At 41.4% G+C, this 23706-nt stretch overlaps 1 protein-coding gene across 1 annotated transcript in view; it reads right to left on the bottom strand.

Annotated features, from left to right (window-relative positions):
* sntg2 (syntrophin, gamma 2) overlaps positions 1–23706 on the bottom strand; it is a 261510-nt gene that overhangs the window by 164413 nt on the left and 73391 nt on the right. Inside the window, exons 5-7 of the mRNA XM_059645706.1 lie at positions 4316–4359; positions 4151–4192; positions 1864–1951 (exon numbers count right to left, since the gene is read on the bottom strand). Of these exons, the coding sequence (XP_059501689.1) occupies positions 1864–1951; positions 4151–4192; positions 4316–4359 (174 nt within the window). The remainder of the gene's footprint in view (positions 1–1863; positions 1952–4150; positions 4193–4315; positions 4360–23706) is intronic.

The raw sequence follows: 23706 nt of genomic DNA, 5'->3' as shown, positions 1-23706 counted from the left end.
TAAAGTTATTCTGATCCTCTGATCACATTGAGTGGACACAGGTTAATTGAACATTGCAATTTCTTGTCTGCTTTCAGGGACAATCTAATTTATCCCCTGCACAGATTACCTGTGAATGGGAATTGTTACTGCTGATTCTAATTTTGTTTTTCTCCTCCAGTGAACACATCTTGCTCAGCACCATCCAATACATTTATACTTTGTCTTCTGTTCACTTCGATTAAATTAAATGCTAAACTGCCTTCTCAAAAACTAGGTACCAGACAGAAAGAGTGCACGAAAAATTAGACTCGAATTTGATGGATGTATTGTCATCAACCAGTTCAGGGATGTTATTGCACACACCCGAAGCATATGGGACTTGAACTAGGAATTCCTGATGCAGAAACAGGAGCACCACCACTGTGCCGCAAGAATTTGATGGAATTGCTCACATAAATGCCTTGTCCCTCATTGCTGAGTCTTCATTACAGGGCTTTCCCTTGGTAATAGGGTTCAGAAACCCAAGGGCAGCACAGGCTTAACAACCAGTTGACAAAAGACTCCTTGAAGAAAAAGAAGACTCTCGGATTCTAAACCCTTTCTCCTTGAGGTTTGTCCTCCTCAATTACCAACTTGAGAGGGGTTCAGTTGTAAGGCCACCTCCCCCCTTTGTCAGGTAGCCCTGCACTTGAACACTTTTCCAGGGAGATTGCACCAATTACAGGTACAACTCCTGCTCAAGTGAAGCTTCAGAAACATCAGAGTGACATATTAGTCAACAAATTCATCTGCACTTTGTAGACTCTGTGGCTCATTCACAAAATACCTGCGTTCTGTACACTGTTATCTACAGAATCTTCCAGTCGCCAACTATTTTAACTCCCCCTCCCATTCCCTGGCTGACAGGTCCGTCCTGGGCCTCCTCCAGTGTCACAATGATACCACATGTAAACTGGAGGAACCACATCTCACATTCTGCTTTGGGACCTTACAGTCAGATAGCTTCAACATAGAATTTACCAGTTTCAAAATCTCCCCACTCCAGCCTGACCCCATGTCAAACGCTTCCTCATATCCCCACCTCCTTGACCTTACACAACCTATCCATCTTCTTTTTCACCTATCCGCTGCACCCTTCCCACGACCTAACTCCACAACCCCCTACCTGCATCCGTATATCACCATCCCACATACCTCCCCCAAGCCTTACCACCCTCCTATTTACTTCTGAGCTCTCATTCCCCTTCCCAGCCCTGATAAAGGATGTAAACCCAGAATGTTGACTTTCCTGTTCCTCTGATGCTGTCAGACCTGCTGTGTTCCTCCAGCTCCACAGTGTATTGACTCTGATTCCAATATCTGCAGTTCTTCCTATCTCTATATAAATGATTAACTTGTTAGGGAGGATTTTAGCTCAACAAAAGTTAAAACTGCACAATCAAGTAAGTTGCTGTTGTGGATAATACAAGGCTCACTGATATGTTTCTTTAATGAAGGTAAATTAACCTGAATGGGTGAGCACTTTGCAGCAGTAGTGGACAGAAGAATTCAGATGAATGTGTTGACTATTACTAGTACACTGCATGACTTATATACATTTTTGAAGTGGGCAAGCTCCGAAGTGGCATAAGAACATAAAATTTCTCAGGTATTTGAAATATATTTACAAATAAAAATAAATAAATAATACAGGCCACACACAGCTTCTCATGTGGGCAACAGTCATTTATAATGATATTCTGTGTAGTGCTGCCTTAAGCCCTTCTGCGGCACATTCAATGAAGCAATCTTCGGAGATTTCTTATGTCAACGCTGTTCTAATTTAGTGGCATCAAAGCAGAAAAGAACAATAAACCAATCTATACTGTGCTTCTGTCTTACCTAGTGGGAGTTTAAGGAAGGAAGGGGCTTCCCTGAGGTACTGAACGGTAATGGTAACTTCATCGCCAGCATTTCGCAGGAGGTGCACCTGTCAATGTGATTTATAACATTAGTTTTACTGCAAAGAAGTCACCAAATACAGCAAATGCAACAAAAAAAAGCCTTTCACTGCATCTAACGTTGCCACATGCAGTCTCTCCCACTAAAACAAAAAGAGATTAAACAAAGTTAAGACAACTGAACTTAACAATCATTTTGAACACAATTATAAAGCCATAAATGGGAAGTGATGGATGCTTGTTCCACCTGCTTTACAAACAAAATATTCCACTTTGAAAATGTGATTGAGAAGCTCCAACCACATATTTTTCAGATGCCCCAATGGGATGCTTGAAAGGTATGTTATTCCTCTTACACATGCAGAACAGAAACCTCCTGTTGATCACAAGTGGTGTGCATGAAACTCCCGTAAAAATGTTTGCTTAAAATTAAATTAGATGCATTGCGTAAAATAATTTCCACATGTTTTATTGCTTTTTATTAAACAAGCCTTTTATTTATCCTCACTGAGACCTGTTATGTAATTAGCTTCTTTGATTCTTTTATGGTATTAGTATGAAACAACTTTAAGATTAAAGGGTTTTGATTATTTTACTTGACCATTGACAAGAAACTCAACTGGGCTCACTACATAATGGCTACAAGGGCAGGTCAAAAGCTAGGAAAACTGTGGCGAATAACTCACTTCCTGACTATTCAAAGACTTTCCACCTTATACATGGCACAAGTCAGGAGTGTGATAGAATTCTCCCCATTTGACTGGATGAGTGCAGCCCCATCAACACTCAAGAAGCTTGACACCATCCAGGGCAAAGCAGCCCGCTTGATTTGCATTATATCCACTCCCTCCACCACCAACGGTCAGTAACAGCAGTGTGTACTATCTACTAGTTGCACTGCAGAAATTCACCAAAGATCCTCAGAAAGCACCTCACAAACCCACAAACACGTCCATCTAGAAGCACAAGGGCAGCAGATATTTCGGAACACCTCCACCTTCAAGTTTCTCTCCCAGCCACACATTATCCCGACATGGAACTATATCACAGTTCCTTTACTGTTGCTGGATCAAAATCCTGAAATTCCCTCCCTAATGGCATTATGGGTTGACACACAGCAGCTGGACTGCAGCGGTTCAAGAAGGCAGCTTACCACCACCTTCTCAAGGGCAACATGAGATGGGCAATAAATGCTGGCCAGGCAGCGATGTTCACATCCCACAAATGAATAACAACAATGAGTCAGCCAATATGGATCTGGAGTCACATGCAGGTTAAACCAGGTAAGGATTGCTAATAACTTTTCGAAAGGACATTTATGAACCAGTTGCATTTTTGCAGTAGTCAACAATGGTTACAGGGTGTTTTATTTTAATTAGTTTTAATTCCTGAACTTCTTTAACTGATTCTAAATTTCATCATTTGCCATGATGGGATTTGAACCCATGTCCCCAGAACATGAATTTGGGCTTCAGGAATGCTACTCCAGTCACATAATCATTACCTCACTACCTGCATAAAATCTAACAATTACAGTTCGATCATTTAGAATGGAAATCCAATAACACTTTTTCCATGTGAAGGGCTGTGGAAATCTGGAATTCTAACCTAATGGGTATAGATATTGGGTCAATAACAACATTCAGTGTTGAGATTATTGGATATTTTTTGTACAGTCACGGTATTATGTTGAGTAAGTAGAGTCGTGATACAGGTTAGTCATGAATTAATTGAATAGCAGGACAGGCTGGATGAGCTATTTATGTTCCTAGATTTTCCCACTACCCTAATCCCACTGTGCTTGCTTTAGTATGAAGTAACAGCATTATCTATTTCATATCTATGAATCCTTCATCCTACTTAGGGTTATTTGATAGATTTAATCTTAACTTTATTCAGAATTTATCCTCAATTTTTTACTCCATGTTTGTACCACTACTAGTTACACTGCTGGCACATGCCATCTACCATTCTAGGATTAGTGATGATGCCAAAGTTTATGCAGACTTATGCCAATTGTTGCCAACATTGCAATCAAGAGAGTTTGCACAGCAAGACAGCACTGATAAACTTGCTATCCATATAGTGCCTTCTTCCTTGCTACATGGATGATTTAATTAGAAATCATGACTCCTAATTCTTTGAGTAATTGTGCAAAACAGATACTATATTGCTCTAAATTACAGAATGTGACCTTCAACAAATGTATCAAACTATTTAATACTCACCACCTCTTCATGCGTTGCATTTTCAACATTAATACCATTAACCTGCAATAGAACATCCATATTTATATACATATATCTTGCCACATCCAATATTGGTCCAGTCAAATGTATACAGGAAATTTTAAACAGAGAAAGGTATACAGCCGATATAAATGATTTACTAACTTGCAGCACAGCATCTCCAACAAATAACATCCCAGTCTGGTCAGCTAGGTATCAAAGGAGAAAGGAAATGTGTGTCAGAAATTGTGGTGGCAGGTTATATGCAGACAAGATGTTTCTAAAGAAGGACAGTTTAGAGACCAGTGTTACACTTCCACTTCTAAAAGAGAGTTGACAATTGTTGCCTGCAAATCTGACTAAAATAATTGGGGCAGATCATGACTTTCTGCATTAGAGTAAAATGGTTGAATGAATGCTGGCAGTCTTTCTGCCACCTGATGGATTGATTGTTATCTTTGATGGAAATAAAAACCTCCAGAGGTGCAAAACTGGTTGCCAACTCACTGTCATCCTTTTCACACTATTGAATAAAATCAAAGACCATCAAAAGACTTCAAAATGTGAAGTTGAGGTTGCTTTGGAGACTGAGGAACATTGTGAACAGTTAAATACTTCAACTTCCTAATAAATAAAGTTGACACGTAGCCCACATCATCAGAATTGGCAGTTACAGATATTGATTAACTTTATTCACTGCCGTACAAAGTATGAAATATGTTACACTTTTTTTTTGTCCTGCAGGACGTAGTAAATTGAATAAATGGTGAAAGAGAAGAGCAAAATTAGTTGGCTTTCAACAGAAAAAATAAACATAAATCAATCTGAAAATCCCGATGTTATTTATTTTCATGCTTGCAAGTGAAGTAAAAATTGGAGTGGTAAATAAATCAATATATTTTTATTTAAGAAACATAAAATCTGATACTTGAAGGTGCCTGTAAAAATGCTTATTTTCCTGTAAATGTTTTGCATTTTTAATTATTGTTAGTATAAATTAGTTAATACTCTACCATAATGAACCAATTTGGGGATCATACTATTTATCATTGGCATCCTTTACATATCCTTTGCAGATTTGGAGCCACTAAGGGCAAATAGGCATTGTACATGGAGAAATACAAACATTATACAAATATTGAAGTATGTACAATTAAAGGACACAGTAACATTAAAATCGCTGTTGTAAAATGTATAATTAACAGAATTTTTTACCAGCCCATATGTTGCAGTTTTTGTCATGAGAATGGAGACCAATATTGTATTCATTAACTTATCTGCTTCCTACAAGTATTTCCAAGACCACTTGTGTGAGGGATACCAGAAGCGTGAGTAATTATATGTAATATAGCTAGTTCAGTTTAAATACGTGAAAAACAATGCACTTGGTCTTGTCAGGAATCTGTAAACAGCAGAGACAATGCAACACCTGTTAAGTTTGTATCGGCAAGATGGCACATCCCAGACAAAAATAGATGACTAATCAAATAACCTGTACTTGATGGAAGATAACAAAGTGTGGAGTGGGATGAACACAGCAGGCCAAGCAGCATTCTAGGAGCACAAAAGCTGACGTTTCGGGCTGAGACCCTTCATGGTACTGCTAGAGCATGATGACGATGGGTTTCTATTGTAAAAACATCAGGTAGGTGTAAGATGAACCTTTCTTCTGGATAAAATTTCAATCTCAACATGGGAGAAGTGGAGGCAATGCTTTAAATTGTTTGTACCGATTAAGGGCTGTTAAAGACTAACACAATCCATGTAAAACTTGTCATGAATGGTCATAAACAGAATTCTTAATTTTCAATGGCTTATTGGTGTATTGAGACATAATTATAATAATACAGTTTAAAATTGTCAGGGGGGCACAGGTATGAGACAATTACCAAAAGAACGGAGAGAGAACAAGGAGAATGGTTTTCATGTTTGAGTTGTTATGATTTGGACTGTACTGCCTGAAAGGGTGATGGGGGAAGATTTAAGGCTAAACTTCAAAGGGAATTTCATCTACACTAATGAAGGAAACACTTACAGAGCCATGCGAAAAACTTTGAGGAGGTAGATTCAGCTTGTACTCTCAAAGTTCCAGTACATGTACTATGGTACAATAAAACTCTATCAGTCAATGAAGGTCATATGTCATTGTGTCAGAATTAAATGAAATTTGCTATTATTCATAGAACAGGGGATTTCTTATTATGTTAAACTTCAACCCACAGATGAAATACAACCAGCTTGCCGAGAAAGAAAGATTCTCAGAGTTCAATAGCACACCAATTTCACAACATAGAAAGGATGCTAATGTACATGAAAGCTCTCCATCTAAAGGCAAATGACAATGCGTTCTGCAAGTTCATAAAAAATAATGAATTGAGGTATCAAGAGAATAACAAAAATATTTAGCTCCAAAATGTAATGCAGCATCATGTTAAAGAGATTGAACTAAAATCTGAACCCAGTGATTGAAATTAGAGATGATTTTTTGAATAGAATCCTTACACTGTGGAAGTCGCCCATACAGATCATCAAATCTACACCAAACTTCCACGGAGAATCTTAGTCAGACCCACTCCATCCCTGCAACCCCACGTTTCCCATGGCTAACCAATCCACATCCCTGAACATTATGGGCAATTCAGCATTGCTAATCCACTTAACCTACATATCATTGGCCTGTGGGAGGGAACACACACAGACACAAGGAGAATGGGCAAATTCCACACAAACAGTCACCCAAGGGCAGAATCAAACACAGGACTTTGGCACGACATTCAGCAGCACCATGCTGCCCTGATGATGGCCCCTGCTGAATGAAAATAACCCAGGGAGTTTCATTTGCAATACATCGCAACTGAAAGTGAAAAAAGAAGGCAATAGCCTGCAGCAATGAGGAAGACCTAAATATTAACGAAAGAATTGGTGGTGATTTCAGGGAGTTTTATGGACCTTTTCTCTCTGTGAGTTCTACTGAGTTAACTCCCTCAGTTCCTAGCTGCTCACCCCATGATACATGCACTACTCTACCACACCACACTCACATTTTTGTTTGTTCATCAACAACAGAAATATTAGCTGCTGGCAGGATCTTCTGGGATTCATGTCAGAAGTGTTTTATGATTCCTCCTGAAGCTATTCCCTGACAAGTCAGATTCCAGGCTGAAATATGGCTTGATAGATAATCTTTTGTTTTATTTTTGGCTTTAATGAATTTGTGTCTCATAGACACAAATGTGCAATTCTGCAGATTCAGGTTGAACAACAAAACAGAAGCTTATTATGTACAAGAAAGAAAGCTAAAATATCAAAAAAACTGTTTTCTTCTAAAACAAATTTTAAAATGAAAAAAAATTGTGAAATACAATTCTATTAATCCTAAAACATTTCTTTGCATTGTTTGTACTGGACAGAATTACTTTCTCTTTAAAATCTACAAGGCTTAATTTTACTGTGGCTTCATTGCCAATCTCAGAGTCTTTCTGGAGGCTTCATAAAATTGAATTGTGACTTTCCAGCTTCCAATAATCTTCAGGATTTCAGCCAAATATGGTCTGGAACATTTAAACCAAACTCCTCACATTGACATAAATCTTTTATTAACTCTTCTGAAGCTAGCTCCTTTTCTCAAGAACAACTATCAGTTCAGAGATATTTATCTCAGCAGTAATCTGTCTACATTTTACATTGAATCACATTCTGGTGAGAACAGCTCTAATGTGGGCACAAAATGAGAGAAGGATGACGAGGCAGAGGCCTCCTATAGAAGGACTTCTGGACAACAGATCTTTACTGAGACTATTCCTGACAATGAGCCTTCGGACTCAGCATTAATGAATTGGTGGAAGTGTACAGATAAGCAGGGGAATGTCTGTCATGAGTAGCAGAGATCATGCACAGACTGCAACAAAGGGCAGAGGAATATACACTGGGTCAATTTGGTGCTGTAGGTTCTGCCTGCATGGACGATGGTTTATCGAGAGCTGCATCCAGCAGAATAATCTCCACCTATAGGATAAACACAAAGACCCTCACTCAATTACTTAAGATACAGATACATTAATTCAATGGCTGGATGAGAGGAGATGTGAGATAGTGGCCTCCTTCTTGGTGCCCATTCCATCAAAGGATGAGGGAGATGACATTACAACCAACAGGGAAGAGGAGTGGCAGTCAGGCGTCCAGGGATTATCTCCTAAACACACTTTGAGAGGTGTTCTGCCATACAACATCCTCTCTATCAGGAACTAATGACTGCAACAGATCAGACCAAGGAGGGCGTAGAAAGCTTACCAGCAGACTGGTACCCTTCAGTTCCAGAGGACCAGAGTGCACCTGCTAAAGGCATAGGAGGCAAACTAGTGAAGAAGTTAGCAGAGGTCCTTCAACTAAGTAGACTCGGAAGCCAAAGTGAGAGTTGAACTTATTTGCAAGATTAACTCATCTGGAGATAGAATACCTCAAATAGCTACCGCGCCTACAAAAATGCGTATACTAATTAAAGGATTCCTAATGAGCATAACACATGACATAAATTCAAATCTGAACATCCAGTTTGTTAGGCTTTGAGAACAAAATGCAGTTCTTGCTTCTTTAAGGAGAAATAATTATTGACATATATAAATTCATGATTATCATTAATATTATCTTGCAGACAGAGGGATCAGTTCATTTACTATCTATCTGAGTTCTTCCTTTCATGGGATTTGACCTGTAGCGCACAATCTCTACATTGAGGACAATGTAATCTAGGATAGAATAAACATCTGATTGTATTCTGGGCCAGATATTGGTGGCTTTTAAGCATGCATTTCTTCTATATTGTTGAAGGCGTACGAAGTACATACTAGTGTGATGATTCCTGATCCAAATCATTAAATTGTTTCATTTCACACCAATGTAGAGAAAAACATCGAAAACCAGTTTAACTGATGTCACAGAATTCCTACAGTGCAGATAGAGGCTATTCAAATCTGTCCCAACCCTCAGAAGAGCATCCTACCAAGACCCACCTCCCCAAGACCCATAGCCCTACATTTAGCATGGCCAATCCACCTGTGGGAGGAAATCTACGCAGATGCATGGAGAAAATACAATCTCCACACAGACCAGTCACTCAAGGATGGAACGAAACCTAGGTCCTTGGCACTGTGAGACAGTACTGCTAAGCACTGAGCTATCATGCCAACTAATCAATGCAACTTGTTTTCATGGAACATAAAATTGAAGAAATGCCACATTTCCCATTCTAGTCAGTTAGTTTATATAACTCAAACAAAAAGCAGTGAATTTTAAGACCTCGTGCCTGGTGTAAATAGAACTGTAGGTCCCCGAAAACATACATGTTGACTCAATAGCCTGTAGCTGCTTTTGCCACCATGGCAACTGAGTTCCCTTGGGCTGTTTGACTAGGCAAATGGAATAGCCTCCTTTGCAATGTGGCCATCCATTAATATTATATTAATCATGTACAATGTTAATCAGAGTCCTATAACCTATACAGGATGCTGGCGGGCATAAAAATAAACAGGACGGACACTGTGCATACTCTGCCCAATATCAATTGATGACCGAGATGACAACACCGAACATCAAAATGTTGAAGTGTGGAAGAGGCAAATCCCTTTCTGAAGGATTTGTGGAAAAGAACAGCAAAGCACTTCATCCACTCTACTAACCTCATCTGCTTCCACACCTTCTCCATTACCTAGATTTCTACTGTGGTTGCTAAATCGTTGACAACCCCTCATTCAGACCCTCATCATGATAACTGATCTGCAAAGTCAACCCCCAAAAATGAAACTCCTATAGCTCCTTTTATGAACGGTAATTGACATCTACCTTCATACTTCCAAGACCCATTATGGATTAGTATTAATGTCAGGAGCAATGTTTGGCATTTAATTCACTGTCAATATCTTTTTGATCCTCTGGTTAGATTTGGGAAACACCACCAATCAGCAGGTACTCTGTACTTCTGGAACAGACACAATGTGCTAAAGAATTTACAACTACAAGGTGGAATCAGTGATTAATTTGGATTCAGTAGATTATTGACAGATTTTGTTACTTCAGTGAAATCCTGATGTTCGTTAAATTCTGGTATAGGTTTTTGGTTGAAGTCACAGCTGATGTTCACATCCAAAGCAACTATTGATTCCACCATATCCTCTCACCACACAGACAAACTCCTGAGCTCAAGCCAGAGTATTGCTGTAGGCCCATTTAAATCTGGAACAGAAGCTGACAGAAGAAACTTTGACAGTGTCACCGTCAAGTTAATCATTTGGGTAGATAGGTCTACTGATTGCCCTATTCACCCAATGGTGTTGAGAAAAAGAATGTTGTCTGTGACACAGAATAACTTCCTGCTCTATTTAGATAGCACTCTGGGACCTTTAATATCAACCTGAACAGAATTCAGCAGAATAATATACTATACTTATTATGTTATAGTAATGACAGATGATGGCACAGATAGTATTGTAGCCAACTATACAGACAATACAAAGGTGGGTAGGGAAGTAACTTGTAAAGAAGATACAAAACTTCTGACAAGGGATTCATACAGGGTAAATGAATGGGCAAAAACCTGGCAAAACAAGAAGAATGTGGGAAAGTGTGAAGTTGCCCACTTGGGTAAGCAAAAGAAAAATATGATTTAAATGGAAAGATTACACAATGCTTTGGTACTGAGGGATCTGGATGTCTTCAAATATAAACTATAAGTAAACATACAAACACCTCAAAATATTTGAAAGGAAAATAGAATGTTGGCCTTTATTGCAAGGTGGATGGAGCATAAGTTAGGGAAATTGGGGATACTGCAAACTAGCGCTTACCATATAGTTTTGATCTCCTCAAAAAAAGACAGACTTACTCCATTGTAGGCAATTTGGAAAAAGTTTAATAAGCTGATTCCTGAGTGACAATGATTCTTGTATGAGGAAAGGTTCAGAATTTTGTCTTTACTCTTTGGAATTTAGAAGAATGAGAGTTGACTTAATTAATACATTTATGTTTCCGAGGAGTTTGAGAAAGTGGATAACAAGAGATACTTCAACTTGTTGGGAAATTTACATTTCCGAGAAATAGTTTCAGAATAAGGCTCTGTCCAATTAAGAGAGAGAAGAGGAAGAAGTTCCCCTCTCAAAGGGTCATTAATCTTGGGACATATCTGACTGAGTACAGTGAAGTCCAAGTTGTTTAATTTTTCAGAGATGAGTTAGACAGATTGTTAACCGTATCAGCTGATTTCTCATCTTCCAACTATGTTCAGCTATTGCTTGTGAAGGCCATATTTCTTAATTCAGGTTTCATTCTAGAATGCTATACATAATAGATTAATATTATCATTGAATTCTGGTTAACTTGTGGTAAATTTAGCAACTGTTGACTCGATTTTTTACAGAGTTTGGAAGACACCATGGGCCTTTAAAAATGGGTGATGGGCAAGAGCTAGATGTAGAGGTCCCCATCCTTTTTTCCAACAATCCAATTTTTTCTTGTAAAGGGAAGGAGCATTAAATGATTCACACAGGAATAAAATTCAATAGGGCCATTGCAATTCAGCACTGAATTCAAGCAGAATCCCTTCTGAATATTTCAAGAGTTTTAACCTTCAATGTTGCAGTCATGAACTTATAAAGTAGATGAAATCATGCCTGAAGAGTGGATAAGGTCTGTATAACAGCCATGACTTTGGCAAAATGCAAATAGCTCACTTTTGAAAATTAAAAAGGCTGCAGCTATCAGTGAGAATTAATTAAAAAAATGAAAACTGCTCGTTGTTTTGCTCAATGTGTATAGATTGGAAAGAAATAGTAGCTGGTGTTTCAGATTCAATACTGTTCTTTCCTGATATGCCCTAAATATTATCATTATAAAGACTTGGCTGAGTTTCAAAAGCTATTGCTATCCCAGCAGTGGGTTTCTGATTTCATAGCTGATTGACAGTTTAAATAGATGATTGAAAGATAACCTGTCTTTGATGTGGGATATGAAAAGAAGTTTGTTTCTAGAAGAGATTAACCTTTGAGAAAATTGAAAAAAAAAATTAAACGGATTCCACCAATCGTTTTTAATCTCGACTGTGGTGGAATAAGTACTCAATTATATTTTTTGATACTTATTACATTGCATCCCCACATGACTTCTGACATTTGCCCATGTAGACACTAGATGAGTGCCTAAAGAAGTCTCATGGAGAAATTGAAAGGCCATGGGTGAAGCAGATAAGCAGTTTTGAGGAGTGAGAGCTAGAGCACCGAAGAATTATAAAACAAGTGGGTGGAAGTCATAATGAGCGAAGGTGAGCCTTCTAACCAGCCCACATCATCACACACTCATCCCCCAGCTACTTATGTTCAGCTTTTGAGATTGACAGGGTCAACTATTTCCTGTACCCTCACTCACTCTAGAGCAATAAGATGCATCTCAGGATACATGTTAATTTTTACCAAGTCAGGCCTGATAAGGCAGGAATGTTTCCAATTCAGGCAACACACCTTGATAGCCAAAAGTCAAAACTTATGCAGATGAAGGAATTAGATTTTTCAGCCATCAAAGAATTTAGAAGGAAATGGGAATATGTCATTGAGATAGCAGATCAGTCAGAATCATATTGAATAGCAGAAGAGGCTCAAATGGCTGAATTGCCTACTCTTGCTCCTAACTTCTATTCTTCTATTTGGTAATTCATTACTAAATTCTTTTCCAATCGTACCTATGTATTGATTTGTATGTGACTCTAGTCCCACTGTCTTGGGAAGTGGTGATGTAACCCATTAGTATGTAATAAAACAATAAGAATGCTTACCATCTTTCCTGGGAAACTGGAGATGGGGTAACGAAGAATAAAAGTGGTAAGAGACTGCACCATTCAACATCTTATGATGAAGAGAATTTTGCTGTGGACATTTGTCTTTGCATTTCAAGCAGCAAACATATAAATAAAAAGGTAAACCAATTTTTAACTAAACCACTTCAGAGGTTATTCTCATCAGTATATCTGCCTGTTCAGAAACAGAATGGCTGTAGCCCATTTCTGAAGAAGGGTCCCAACCTGAAATACCAACTTTCCTGTTCCTCTGATGCTGCCTGGCCTGCTGTGCTCCTCCATCTCCACACTGTGTTGTCTCAGACTCCTGTATCTCCAGTTATCACTATCTCTGATGGTTGTAGCATTAGGAAGATTGAAAAGGAACTGCACTTCTTTGCTTTGATTGAGAAAGAAACAAATAAGGCAAACATAAAGGACTAAGACACAAGTATGCTCAGTAAAAAAAAAATCCAAATTCTCCTCATTATTTAACAGAAGTAAAAACACATTGATGAAATTACATCTAGAAACTAATGTGAGATTGGAGACATGTTGACAAAGTACAGTTAAAAACTGAGGCTGAAGTCTTGGCCCAAACATTCACTGGATTAATAATTCAAGGGTTAGGGTTAGCTAATGCTCTGGAGAACATGTGTTCAAATCTCAACATGGCAGCTGGTTGAATTTAAAATTCAATGAATGAAATAAATCTGAAATTCAAAGCTGGTATCAGTATTAGCGAAATTGAAACTATCACTGATTGTTGTAAAGTCCCACGACCTTTAAGAATGTCCTTCATGGAAGTGAACCTGCCAGTCCTACTTGGTTTGACCTACAGATGACTCCAGATAGAGGGGAATGACTGTTAACTACTCACAAATAGGTTCAGCAAGTACCTCTGAACAGGCAAGAAATGCAGGCTTGTCAGAAATACCCACATCCCATAAAAGAATAAATGACAAAAAGAAATGGTCTTTCATTGGTGACCAGTCTGGTTTTCTCAAAATTGGGAAGCTTGGGTACTGAGCAGGCCTGCAGTAAGTCCTTGGAGATAGCGCACAATAGTACACCGACAGAAGCTTGTCATAGCTTGTGGAGTGAGGAAGATCATTCTTCCTTCCTGATCATTATCAATGTAAGTGAAAATAAACCTGTTTTGGATTTTATACTAGATAATAAAATGCGAGGCTGGATGAACACAGCAGGTCAAGCAGCATCTCAGGAGCACAAAAGCTGACGTTTCGGGCCTAGACCCTTCATCTAGGCCCGAAACGTCAGCTTTTGTGCTCCTGAGATGCTGCTTGGCCTGCTGTGTTCATCCAGCCTCACATTTTATTATCTTGGATTCTCCAGCATCTGCAGTTCCCATTATCTTGGATTTTATACTGTCATTCCACAACATGTAACAATGCACATTGAGAGAAACTGTAAAGGCAAAGCTTTAAGACCAGCCAATTAAAAGCATTAAAATGTATCAGCTAGTATTTTATTTTCTAATGATATTCTGGCAAGCTGCATTCCATTTTTATTTAGAGGAAGTCTTTTCATCCTTAGTCAGAGCTTGGATTCTATCAGTAAAGTAATGCCCAACGTATTTAATTACATACAGATAAGACTTGCAGACTACTGAATTGCAATGAAACTTCTTGAATTTTTGAATCCAATAGCATACCTATTGGATATTTTTTTCGTGAAATAATGGGAAGAGGTCTATTTGTACAGATTTGTGATTCTCAATGGATTTCTGAAGGCAATTTTTACTAAGTGAAAAAAATCCAACCTGAAGCCTAGAATTTTCTGCAGAGCCATAAGGTAGCTCCTGTCTTCATAATGCTGCATATCGTGGATTTGAAATAACTCCAACAGTGAAGCGGACACCTTATTAAATAGAAAATGTGACACACTACCAACAGCATAAAGCCTCACCGTTCATCAGAATGATGATAATCAGCTTAACTTTAACCACTCTCAAAGCTTTAGTGTACATAAAAATACTGCTGTAAACAAACTCTAAGTCACTAGGCAACCTCAGACATGAGAAATCTAGCTTTTGGTTTCCATTGCACAACAGCTACACAATGCTGTGTGGATATCCTACTGAAGATGGGATGTGGAAATGTTACTTGTGGTCAGGGCCTGTTAGTTTACCCTTGAAACGTAAGGAGTGCAGGAAACCTCAAATAAAATTTCATAAACGAATGAAATCCCAATGTATTTTCTGCACTTGAAGCACACTTCAACCTATACAATCGACTCAGATGTAGTTTTCAGCAGGGAGATGAATTCTATGTCTGACATGCATTTTGACAGTGGTGGTCATAATGCTTAACAATGACAATCATTGACAGCGCCATCTTCTCCAATCAATCCACACAATGAGGTTCCTTATTCAAATTATATTTGTGTATCTTCTCTGCATTGTCTTTAATGCCTTCATAATCTTTCCAAATTGCAAGACCAGAACTGACCACAATTGAGGCAAAATCAGCATTTTATGCTGGCTGTCGAACTTTTTTTGCTTTTGTAATTTTGTACTGATGCATAAAGCTCTCACAACCTGCCATACCAACTTCCTTAATTTGTGTATGTATAGGCCCAGGTCTCTCTGCTACAGCATCCCCTCCAGACTGAAATCTTTTATTTTATATTGGTTCTCCCCATTCTTCTGACCAGTACGAATCACTTCACATTTCTCAATGTTACATCTTATCTGCCACTTGTCCACCCATTCACCAACCTGTCCTTTTGAAGCTGCACACTTACCTTACCAAAATTCAGAATACTTCCAAGTTTAGTGTCAACTGTGAGTTTCGAAGTAGTTCCTGTATACCAAGGTTTAGGTAATTAGCACATGTCAGGAAGTAAAGGTTCTGGGAAACTCTACGATACACCTTCCTCCAGTCCCAGAAACAACCATTTCCACCCGGTTACTTGTCATACAGCTAATTTTGTATTCTTGTCACTCTCAACGTGTGAGCTCTAATTTTGTCACTAGATCTGTTGTGCAGCATTTTAAAAAATTCTTTTCAGAATTCCACTGACAACACATCACCTTTGTTACCTGCCATTTACTCAGTCTGTTTCTTCATCAAAGAACACAAGAAAGTTACTAAAACATGGAACAACTTATTCTGTGATTTGGTAAAGGCATGTGATCAGAATAATTAACCATAGCCGCATCCAGTCATGGTACTGATCATGACACATTTAAAAGTGCCATGATCTATGCTCAGGCTTCCTTCACTTAAATAGTTAAGCAAGAAATGTTAGAGGAATTCAAACTTGCTCTAGTCCTGGCTTAGTACTAAATTGATGTACCTGTCTCAGCTCTGACCCTGCCAGCTTCTCTCAGGTACCTGGCACCCACTCACTAACTTGATGTCCTCTCTACCCTAACAGTCTCTTGGCCTCACACTTTCCACCTTGGCCCCTGGCCAGTAGACACACAATCTCTCCATCTGACACAACCACCCCCTTCCGGCTGACTCACCAATCTAACCAGACCCATCCACCCTCTGTATCCAAGTGTCAAATACCCCGAATCACCATGACACCATCAAACTGGGTCTACCTGGCAGATGCCAACTCCAGCCCCATCTCCCAACTAGCCTGCTCAACCTGCCCTAAGCCTTCAACCACTTGCCAGCCACTCTACTGAGAGCCACATGCCACACTACACCCTAAACTGTTAGGCTCCATTGAGCTACCTGGTGCTCTAAACTTCTCAGTCACCAGTCCCCTGTGCCCCTCATCCACCTACCACATTACCACCCCAGTAGCTCAGTTCCTATACCCTCACCCATCAAGGTGAGACTTTGGCACAGTGGTAAGGCCACTAGAATACTAACCCAAAGTCCCATGCTGGTGTTCTGGGGACAAAGGTTCAAATATGCTATGGAGTGAGATTAGAATACATTAAAAACCTGGAATTAAGAAAGTCATCCCTATGATAACTGTTGTTGATTGTTATAAAGTACTATCTGATCAATTAATGCCACTTTGGGGAAGAAATCGGCCATCCGTACCTCATCTGACCTACATGTGACAGTAGCATGGCTGATGGACTGGCAAGTCCCCTAGTCCATGTGTAATTGGGAATGGGGCAATAAATGCCAGCAATGCTCATATCCTGTGAAAGAAAATCCAGACCTTTAAACCACGAAATACAGCAATGTTGCACAAAGGGATAAGGTTTCAGCATCAGTCCTCTCCATTGCTGCCTGTATGGATTCCTAGGCTGGAGCGTGCTGTTTGGCTGGGAAGGCTCCCGGCCTAGACGTTCAGTCTGGAAATTCCTTAAATGCGCAGGAGGGAGTAAAAATCCCTGTCATTTAAAACACAGGACCAAAATCCCTGGATTTTTAACAGAACTTTTAAAACAAAAAGAAAGGCAGCTGGGCTGTGCTCAGGAATACGCAATCATGGTGATAGCTGTCTGGAACCACGGCTCAGTTAGAAATCCTGTTCATGCCTTAAGCCTAAAGATACAATGATTCAGACTGAGGACAACAACTTCAGACATCTAAGACTCTTCAGAGGTACCAAGGCATTTAACTCAATCCAATGCAGCCCTCCACTCCAGCCCTAACCTCAAGATAAAACCCGCGGACAAGGGAGGCACAGTTGTAGTATGGTGCACTGACCTCCGCATCGCTGAGGCAAGGAACCAGCTCTCTGACACCTCCTCCTACCACCCCCTTGATCATGGCCCTACTCCCGACGACCAAAACATCATCTCTCAGACCATCCACATCCTCATCACTTCAGGTGACTTCCCACACACAGCCACCAAATTCTTCGCTCCCCAACCCCGCATTCCCCTTTCTATCTTCTTCCCAAAATCCATAAACCTGACAGTGTTGGTCGACCCATCTCTGCTTGCTCCTGCCCCACCAAACATATCTCCACATATCTCAACTCCATTTTCTCCCCCCTGTCCAGGAAGTCCCCACCTAAGTTTGTGACACCACCCACACACTCCAGCTCCTCCCAAGCTTCCAATTCCCTGGCCCTCAACACCTCATTGACACCATGGATATCCAGTCCCTATATACATTGCATTGTCCACATAGATGGCCTAAAGGTCCTCCACTTTTTCCTGTCCCACAGGCCCGACTAGTGCCCCGCCACCAAGACCCTTATCTGCCTAACTGAACTCGTCCTTACACTTAACAACTTCTCCTTCAACTCCTCCCATTTGCTACAAAGGGGGTGGCCAAGGGTACCCACATGGGCCAAAGCTATGCCTGTCTTTGAGAAGGATGTGTGGAACAACCCCTCTTCCAGAGCTACACTGGGTCTATCCCCCACCTCTTCTTCCATTACATCGATGACTGTATCGGCACTGCCTTGTGCTCAAACGGGGAGCTCGAACAGTTCATGTACTTTACTCAAACCTTCCACTCCAACCTTAAGTTTGCCTGGATCATGTCTGTTACCTCTATCTCCTTCCTGGACCTCTCTATTTTCATCTCTGGCAACCACCTGGAAACTGATATCTATTTCAAGCCCACCGACTCCCACAGCTACCGAGATTACTCCTCCTTTGGCCCATCCTTCAGCAAGAATGCCATCTCCTATTCCCAATTCCTTTGCCTCCGTCACATCTGCTCCTGAGATGAAGGGTTCCACTCCCAGATATCCCAGATGTCCTTGTTTCTCAAGACCACAATTTCCCCTCCACAGTCGTCGAAAACAACTGCTTCTCTTGTATTTCCTGCAACTCATCCCTCACATCCCTTTCCTGCAACAACAACAAAAGGCAGACTCCGCCTCATCCTCACATATCACCCCACAAACTTCCGGATCCAATGTATCATCCCCTGGCACTTAAGCCACCTGCAATCTGACCCCACTACCAAGGACATTTTTCTCTCCCCACCCTTATCCGCCTTCCGGAGGGACCACTCTCTCCATGATTCCCTCATCTGCTCCACACTCCCCCGCTAGCCCCACCACTCCTGGCACTTTACCCTGCAACAGCAGGAAGTGCCACACCTGCCCCTATACCTGTCCCTCACCCCCATCTCAGGCCACAAGAAAACCTTTCACATTAAACAGATGTTCACCTGCAACAACCGCTAATGCGGTATATTGTATCTGCTCTTCCCAATGTGGGCTCTTCTACATTGGGGAAACCAAGCAAAGGCTTAGAGACCGCTTTGTGGGGCACCTATGCTCTGTTCATGACAAATGACAACACCTCCCAGTCGTGAACTACTTCAACTCCCCCTCCCACTCCTTGGACAACATGTCCATCCTGGGCCTCCTCCAGTGCCACAACAATGCCACCTAAAGGCTGGAGGGACAGCACCTCATATTCCATCTGGGAACCCTGCAGCATAATGGTCTTAATGTGGACTTCACAAGCTTCAGAATCTCCCCACCCCCAACCTCATCCCAAAACGAGCCACTCTCATCCCCACCCCCTTGACCTGTCCATCTTTTCTCCCACCTATCCACTCCTCCCACCTCACTGACCAACCCCCACCCCCACCCCCACTTTCTACGTCATAGCCTCATCCCCAACTCCTTGGCCTGTCCGTCTTCCCTCGACGGAACAAGTCCATTCAATTCTCCCTGCCGACACTCACCTTGAATGGCTTCATCCCCACCTCCTGGATCTGTCCATCTTCTCTTCACCTATCTGCTCCTTTATCCACCTTCCATCATCACCTCCCCCTCTCTCTATTTATTTCAGAGTCCCCTTCCCCTCCCCCATAAGTGAAGAAGGGTCTCTACTCAAAACGTCAGCTTTCCTGCTCCTCTGATGCTGCCTGACCTGCTGTGCTCATCCAGCTCTACACCTTGTTACCTTCCTGAGAATTAACTGCACAGCTATCTCGGTGAAACCTACCAACACAGGGCTGTTTTGTACCAGGGGAACCAACAGCAACTGAGCACGACCAGGAGATCTGACAACCGATAACTTCCTAAAACCACCGACACCACTGACAAGTCCTCAGCCATATCCTGAGGTGATAACTGGCTCATAAAAACCACCACAAAGTAATAAAACCCAAGTTCTTGAACCAGACTGGACACTGTCCGAAGTCTTCAGTGAAGCATTGGCTCCAGCAAATGGGAACTGCCAGCTGTATTTCAAAATTATGTTTATCCCCAGTGGTGAGCCTATTTCCTCGAGACCCAAAGGTACCCAACCTAGCTAGCAGGGAATGGAAGGTGGGTTGGCGAAGTGCAGGGAAATCTAAGGGCAGGAAGTTTGATTAAAGTGTCTGTTTGAAACTACTGATTAGTTTCTAATAGTAATTAGCCTGTGTTGTTCATAACTGACAGTGTCAGTTTCACTGTTTTAAATTTGCCTTTTCAACTTCTGTATTTTGTCCACCTTCGCTTTATTTTCATGTTTATTACTTTTGCCTTTTTATTTATTTCTTGCAAGATACCCACCTTTGCATTTAATAAACACAGGTGCCCTGAAACACCTGTCTACTGCCTTTTCACTTTGCATTCCAAAATGAAGTCCACTGCCAGAACCCAGGGATCTGCGGCTGATTCAAACTACCTATTAATGAGCAGATTACTGATCGCAAACCAGAATCCCTATAAATGTAAGTGTCTCATCTGAGTTGGAAACAGGAATTCTGGTAGAGACTTTGTAGGGAGATGATAGTGTAGTGATATTATCACTGGACTGTTAACCCAAAGACCCAGGTAATGCTCAGAAGACTAAAGTTCAAATCCCAACACTGCAGATGGTGGAGAGATTCACCACCTACCAACCTCCGGATACAACGCATTATCCTCCGACACTTCCGCCATTTACAATCCGACCCCACCACCCAAGACATTTTTCCATCCCCTCCCCTGTCTGCTTTCCGGAGAGACCACTCTCTCCGTGACTCCCTTGTTCGCTCCACACTGCCCTCCAACCCCACCACACCCGGCACCTTCCCCTGCAACCGCAGGAAATGCTACACTTGTCCCCACACCTCCTCCCTCACCCCCATCCCAGGCCCCAAGATGACATTCCACATCAAGCAGAGGTTCACCTGCACATCTGCCAATGTGGTATACTGCATCCACTGTACCCGGTGCGGCTTCCTCTACATTGGGGAAACCAAGCGGAGGCCTGGGGACCGCTTTGCAGAACACCTCCGCTCAGTTCGCAACAAACAACTGCACCTCCCAGTCGCAAACCATTTCCACTCCCCCTCCCATTCTCTTGATGACATGTCCATCATGGGCCTCCTGCACTGCCACAATGATGCCACCCGAAGGTTGCAGGAACAGCAACTCATATTCCGCCTGGGAACCCTGCAGCCATATGGTATCAATGTGGACTTCACCAGTTTCAAAATCTCCCCTTCCCCTACTGCATCCCTCAACCAGCCCAGTTCGTCCCCTCCCCCCACTGCACCACACAACCAGCCCAGCTCTTCCCCCCCACCCACTGCATCCCAAAACCAGTCCAACCTGTCTCTGCCTCCCTAACCGGTTCTTCCTCTCACCCATCCCTTCCTCCCACCCCAAGCCACACCCCCCGCTACCTACTAACCTCATCCCACCTCCTTGACCTGTCCGTCTTCCCTGGAGTGACCTATCCCCTCCCTACCTCCCCACCTACACTCTCTCCACCTATCTTCTTTACTCTCCATCTTCGGTCCGCCTCCCCCTCTCTCCCTATTTATTCCAGTTCCCTCCCCCCATCCCCCTCTCTGATGAAGGGTCTAGGCCCGAAACGTCAGCTTTTGTGCTCCTGAGATGCTGCTTGGCCTGCTGTGTTCATCCAGCCTCACATTTTATTATACTGCAGATGGTGGGATTTGAATTCAGTAAGAATCTAGAATTAAGAGTCTAATGATGTCCATGAATCGATTGTCAGGGAAAACCCCATATGGTTCACTAGCGCTCTTTAGGAAAGGAAACTACCATCCTTACCTGGTCTACATGTGACTCCAGACCCACAGCAATGTGGTTCACTCCTGACTGCCGTCTGGGAAATTAGGGGTGGCAATAAATGTTCGCCTAGTTAGGGGCACCTTCATCCAATAAATGAATAATAGTAAAAAAATACTGTGAGGTTATGGACCAATTCTCAAGGATGGATAGACAGACAAATTACCTTTATGGCTCGGCTAAACAAAGTAAATGAATCACTCGGTGATTTTCAAGTTGGTTACTACCGTAAATGATGGTCTGAGGTTTTGAGTGAATGAAGAGATCCTATCTTGTAAAACATCCTGATTGCTCTAAACTAATAATTACCAAAGTTCAATGATATATCGCACTTAGCTGTCAAGAAATCTTTTCATAATGCTTTGCATGAAAAAAAAATGAGGTGAAGTTATTACACAATTGAAGTAAAATGTGGAGTTTCATAACATATTGGCTGAAGGGGAGGATGCACTGGGACTGTAGTTTGAGCAGTGATTTTGGATTGGGGAGATCTTTTAAGTGAACTGCTTTATAAATTAATGATGAATCCCAGACAGCTTCTAGGTGAGATGGATTTCTAAGTGCAATATAATTTATCAAATTTGAAGCTGATACGAAATTAGGGGGGTGACATCATGTCTAGCAAAGAAGTAAGGCCATAACAAAAGCACAGAAACATAATTTGCAAGTGGACCAAACTGTGGCAAATTCTATCCAAAATTAGCCAAGTGCCTGATGTTCTGGATGAATAATAGAGAATGTAATTGTTCAATGAATGCTGCTCTACTGGCTAGAGAAACATTAACTGTCGCCAAGAAATAATAATAGACAAAGCAATTATCATTTCCAGTTATGAGACATCAGCAGCCAACAAAATAAACAAAATGTGCAGCAATATTGTTGAGTCAATAGAACATAACTCTGGGGTGATCTGAAGCTCTATAATGATTTGATCTGATCAGACCTTAAGTTGTGTGTAATTGCAGAGGCACAAGGAAATCATCCCAGGCCTTAAAGGCTGCATAGAAAGCAGCTGAAGGCCAATGCCAATGGCCAGCACGATGGTTCAGTGGTTAGCGCTGCTGCCTCACAGTGCCAGGGACCCGGGTTTGATTTCATACTTGGGTGACTGTGCAATCTTCACGTAGACATTCTCCCTGGATCAACGTGCGCTTCCTCCAGGTGCTCTGGTTTCCACCCACAGTCCAAAGATGTGCAGGCTAGGTGGGTTGGTCATGTCAAATTGCCCGTAGTGCCCAGGAATGTTTAGGTTAGGTGGGCTAGACATGGGAAATGCAGGGGTAGGGGAATGGGTCTTGGTGGGATGTTCTTCAGAGGGGCAGCATGGACTTTTTGGCCTAAGTGGCCTGTTTCTACACTGTAGGAACTTGATGATGCTCTATACTGAATTAGAGTGTCATAACTGCATTATAAGGAAAAGGTTAGGAAACTGGGGCAGAATTTTACAACATCTAAGGAACAGGAATAGAAGGAGGGTGGATCAGGAGCAGTATGAACAGCCATGGAAAATGAACAAGGTGGCCATGTCTTGTCACAGGGGACTTTTATTAACACTGGGACAGGAGTCAGGCAGACTGCTCATCACAAGTAGGTAGGTAGGCAGGCAAGCAATGTATCAAGAAAAGGACTGTTTCCCTAGGCTATCAGCAAAATGGCAATGGTGGATTGCTGTCCCTCTCCTACCTCCCCACCCACATAGGGATTGTTAAAATTCTTTATTATTTCAAAACTTTTTTTATTTTGAGAAGATGGCCAAGGTCAAAGAAGGTGATACCTGATTGAAAGGCCCAAGAAAAGTCTCCTCTCTAGAAATTTGAGC

The sequence above is a fragment of the Stegostoma tigrinum genome, chromosome 4, assembly GCF_030684315.1.
Source record: "Stegostoma tigrinum isolate sSteTig4 chromosome 4, sSteTig4.hap1, whole genome shotgun sequence".
Lineage (NCBI taxonomy): Eukaryota > Metazoa > Chordata > Chondrichthyes > Orectolobiformes > Stegostomatidae > Stegostoma > Stegostoma tigrinum.
Note: the sequence above shows the minus strand (reverse complement) of the source record. Positions and strands in the feature narration are given on the sequence as shown.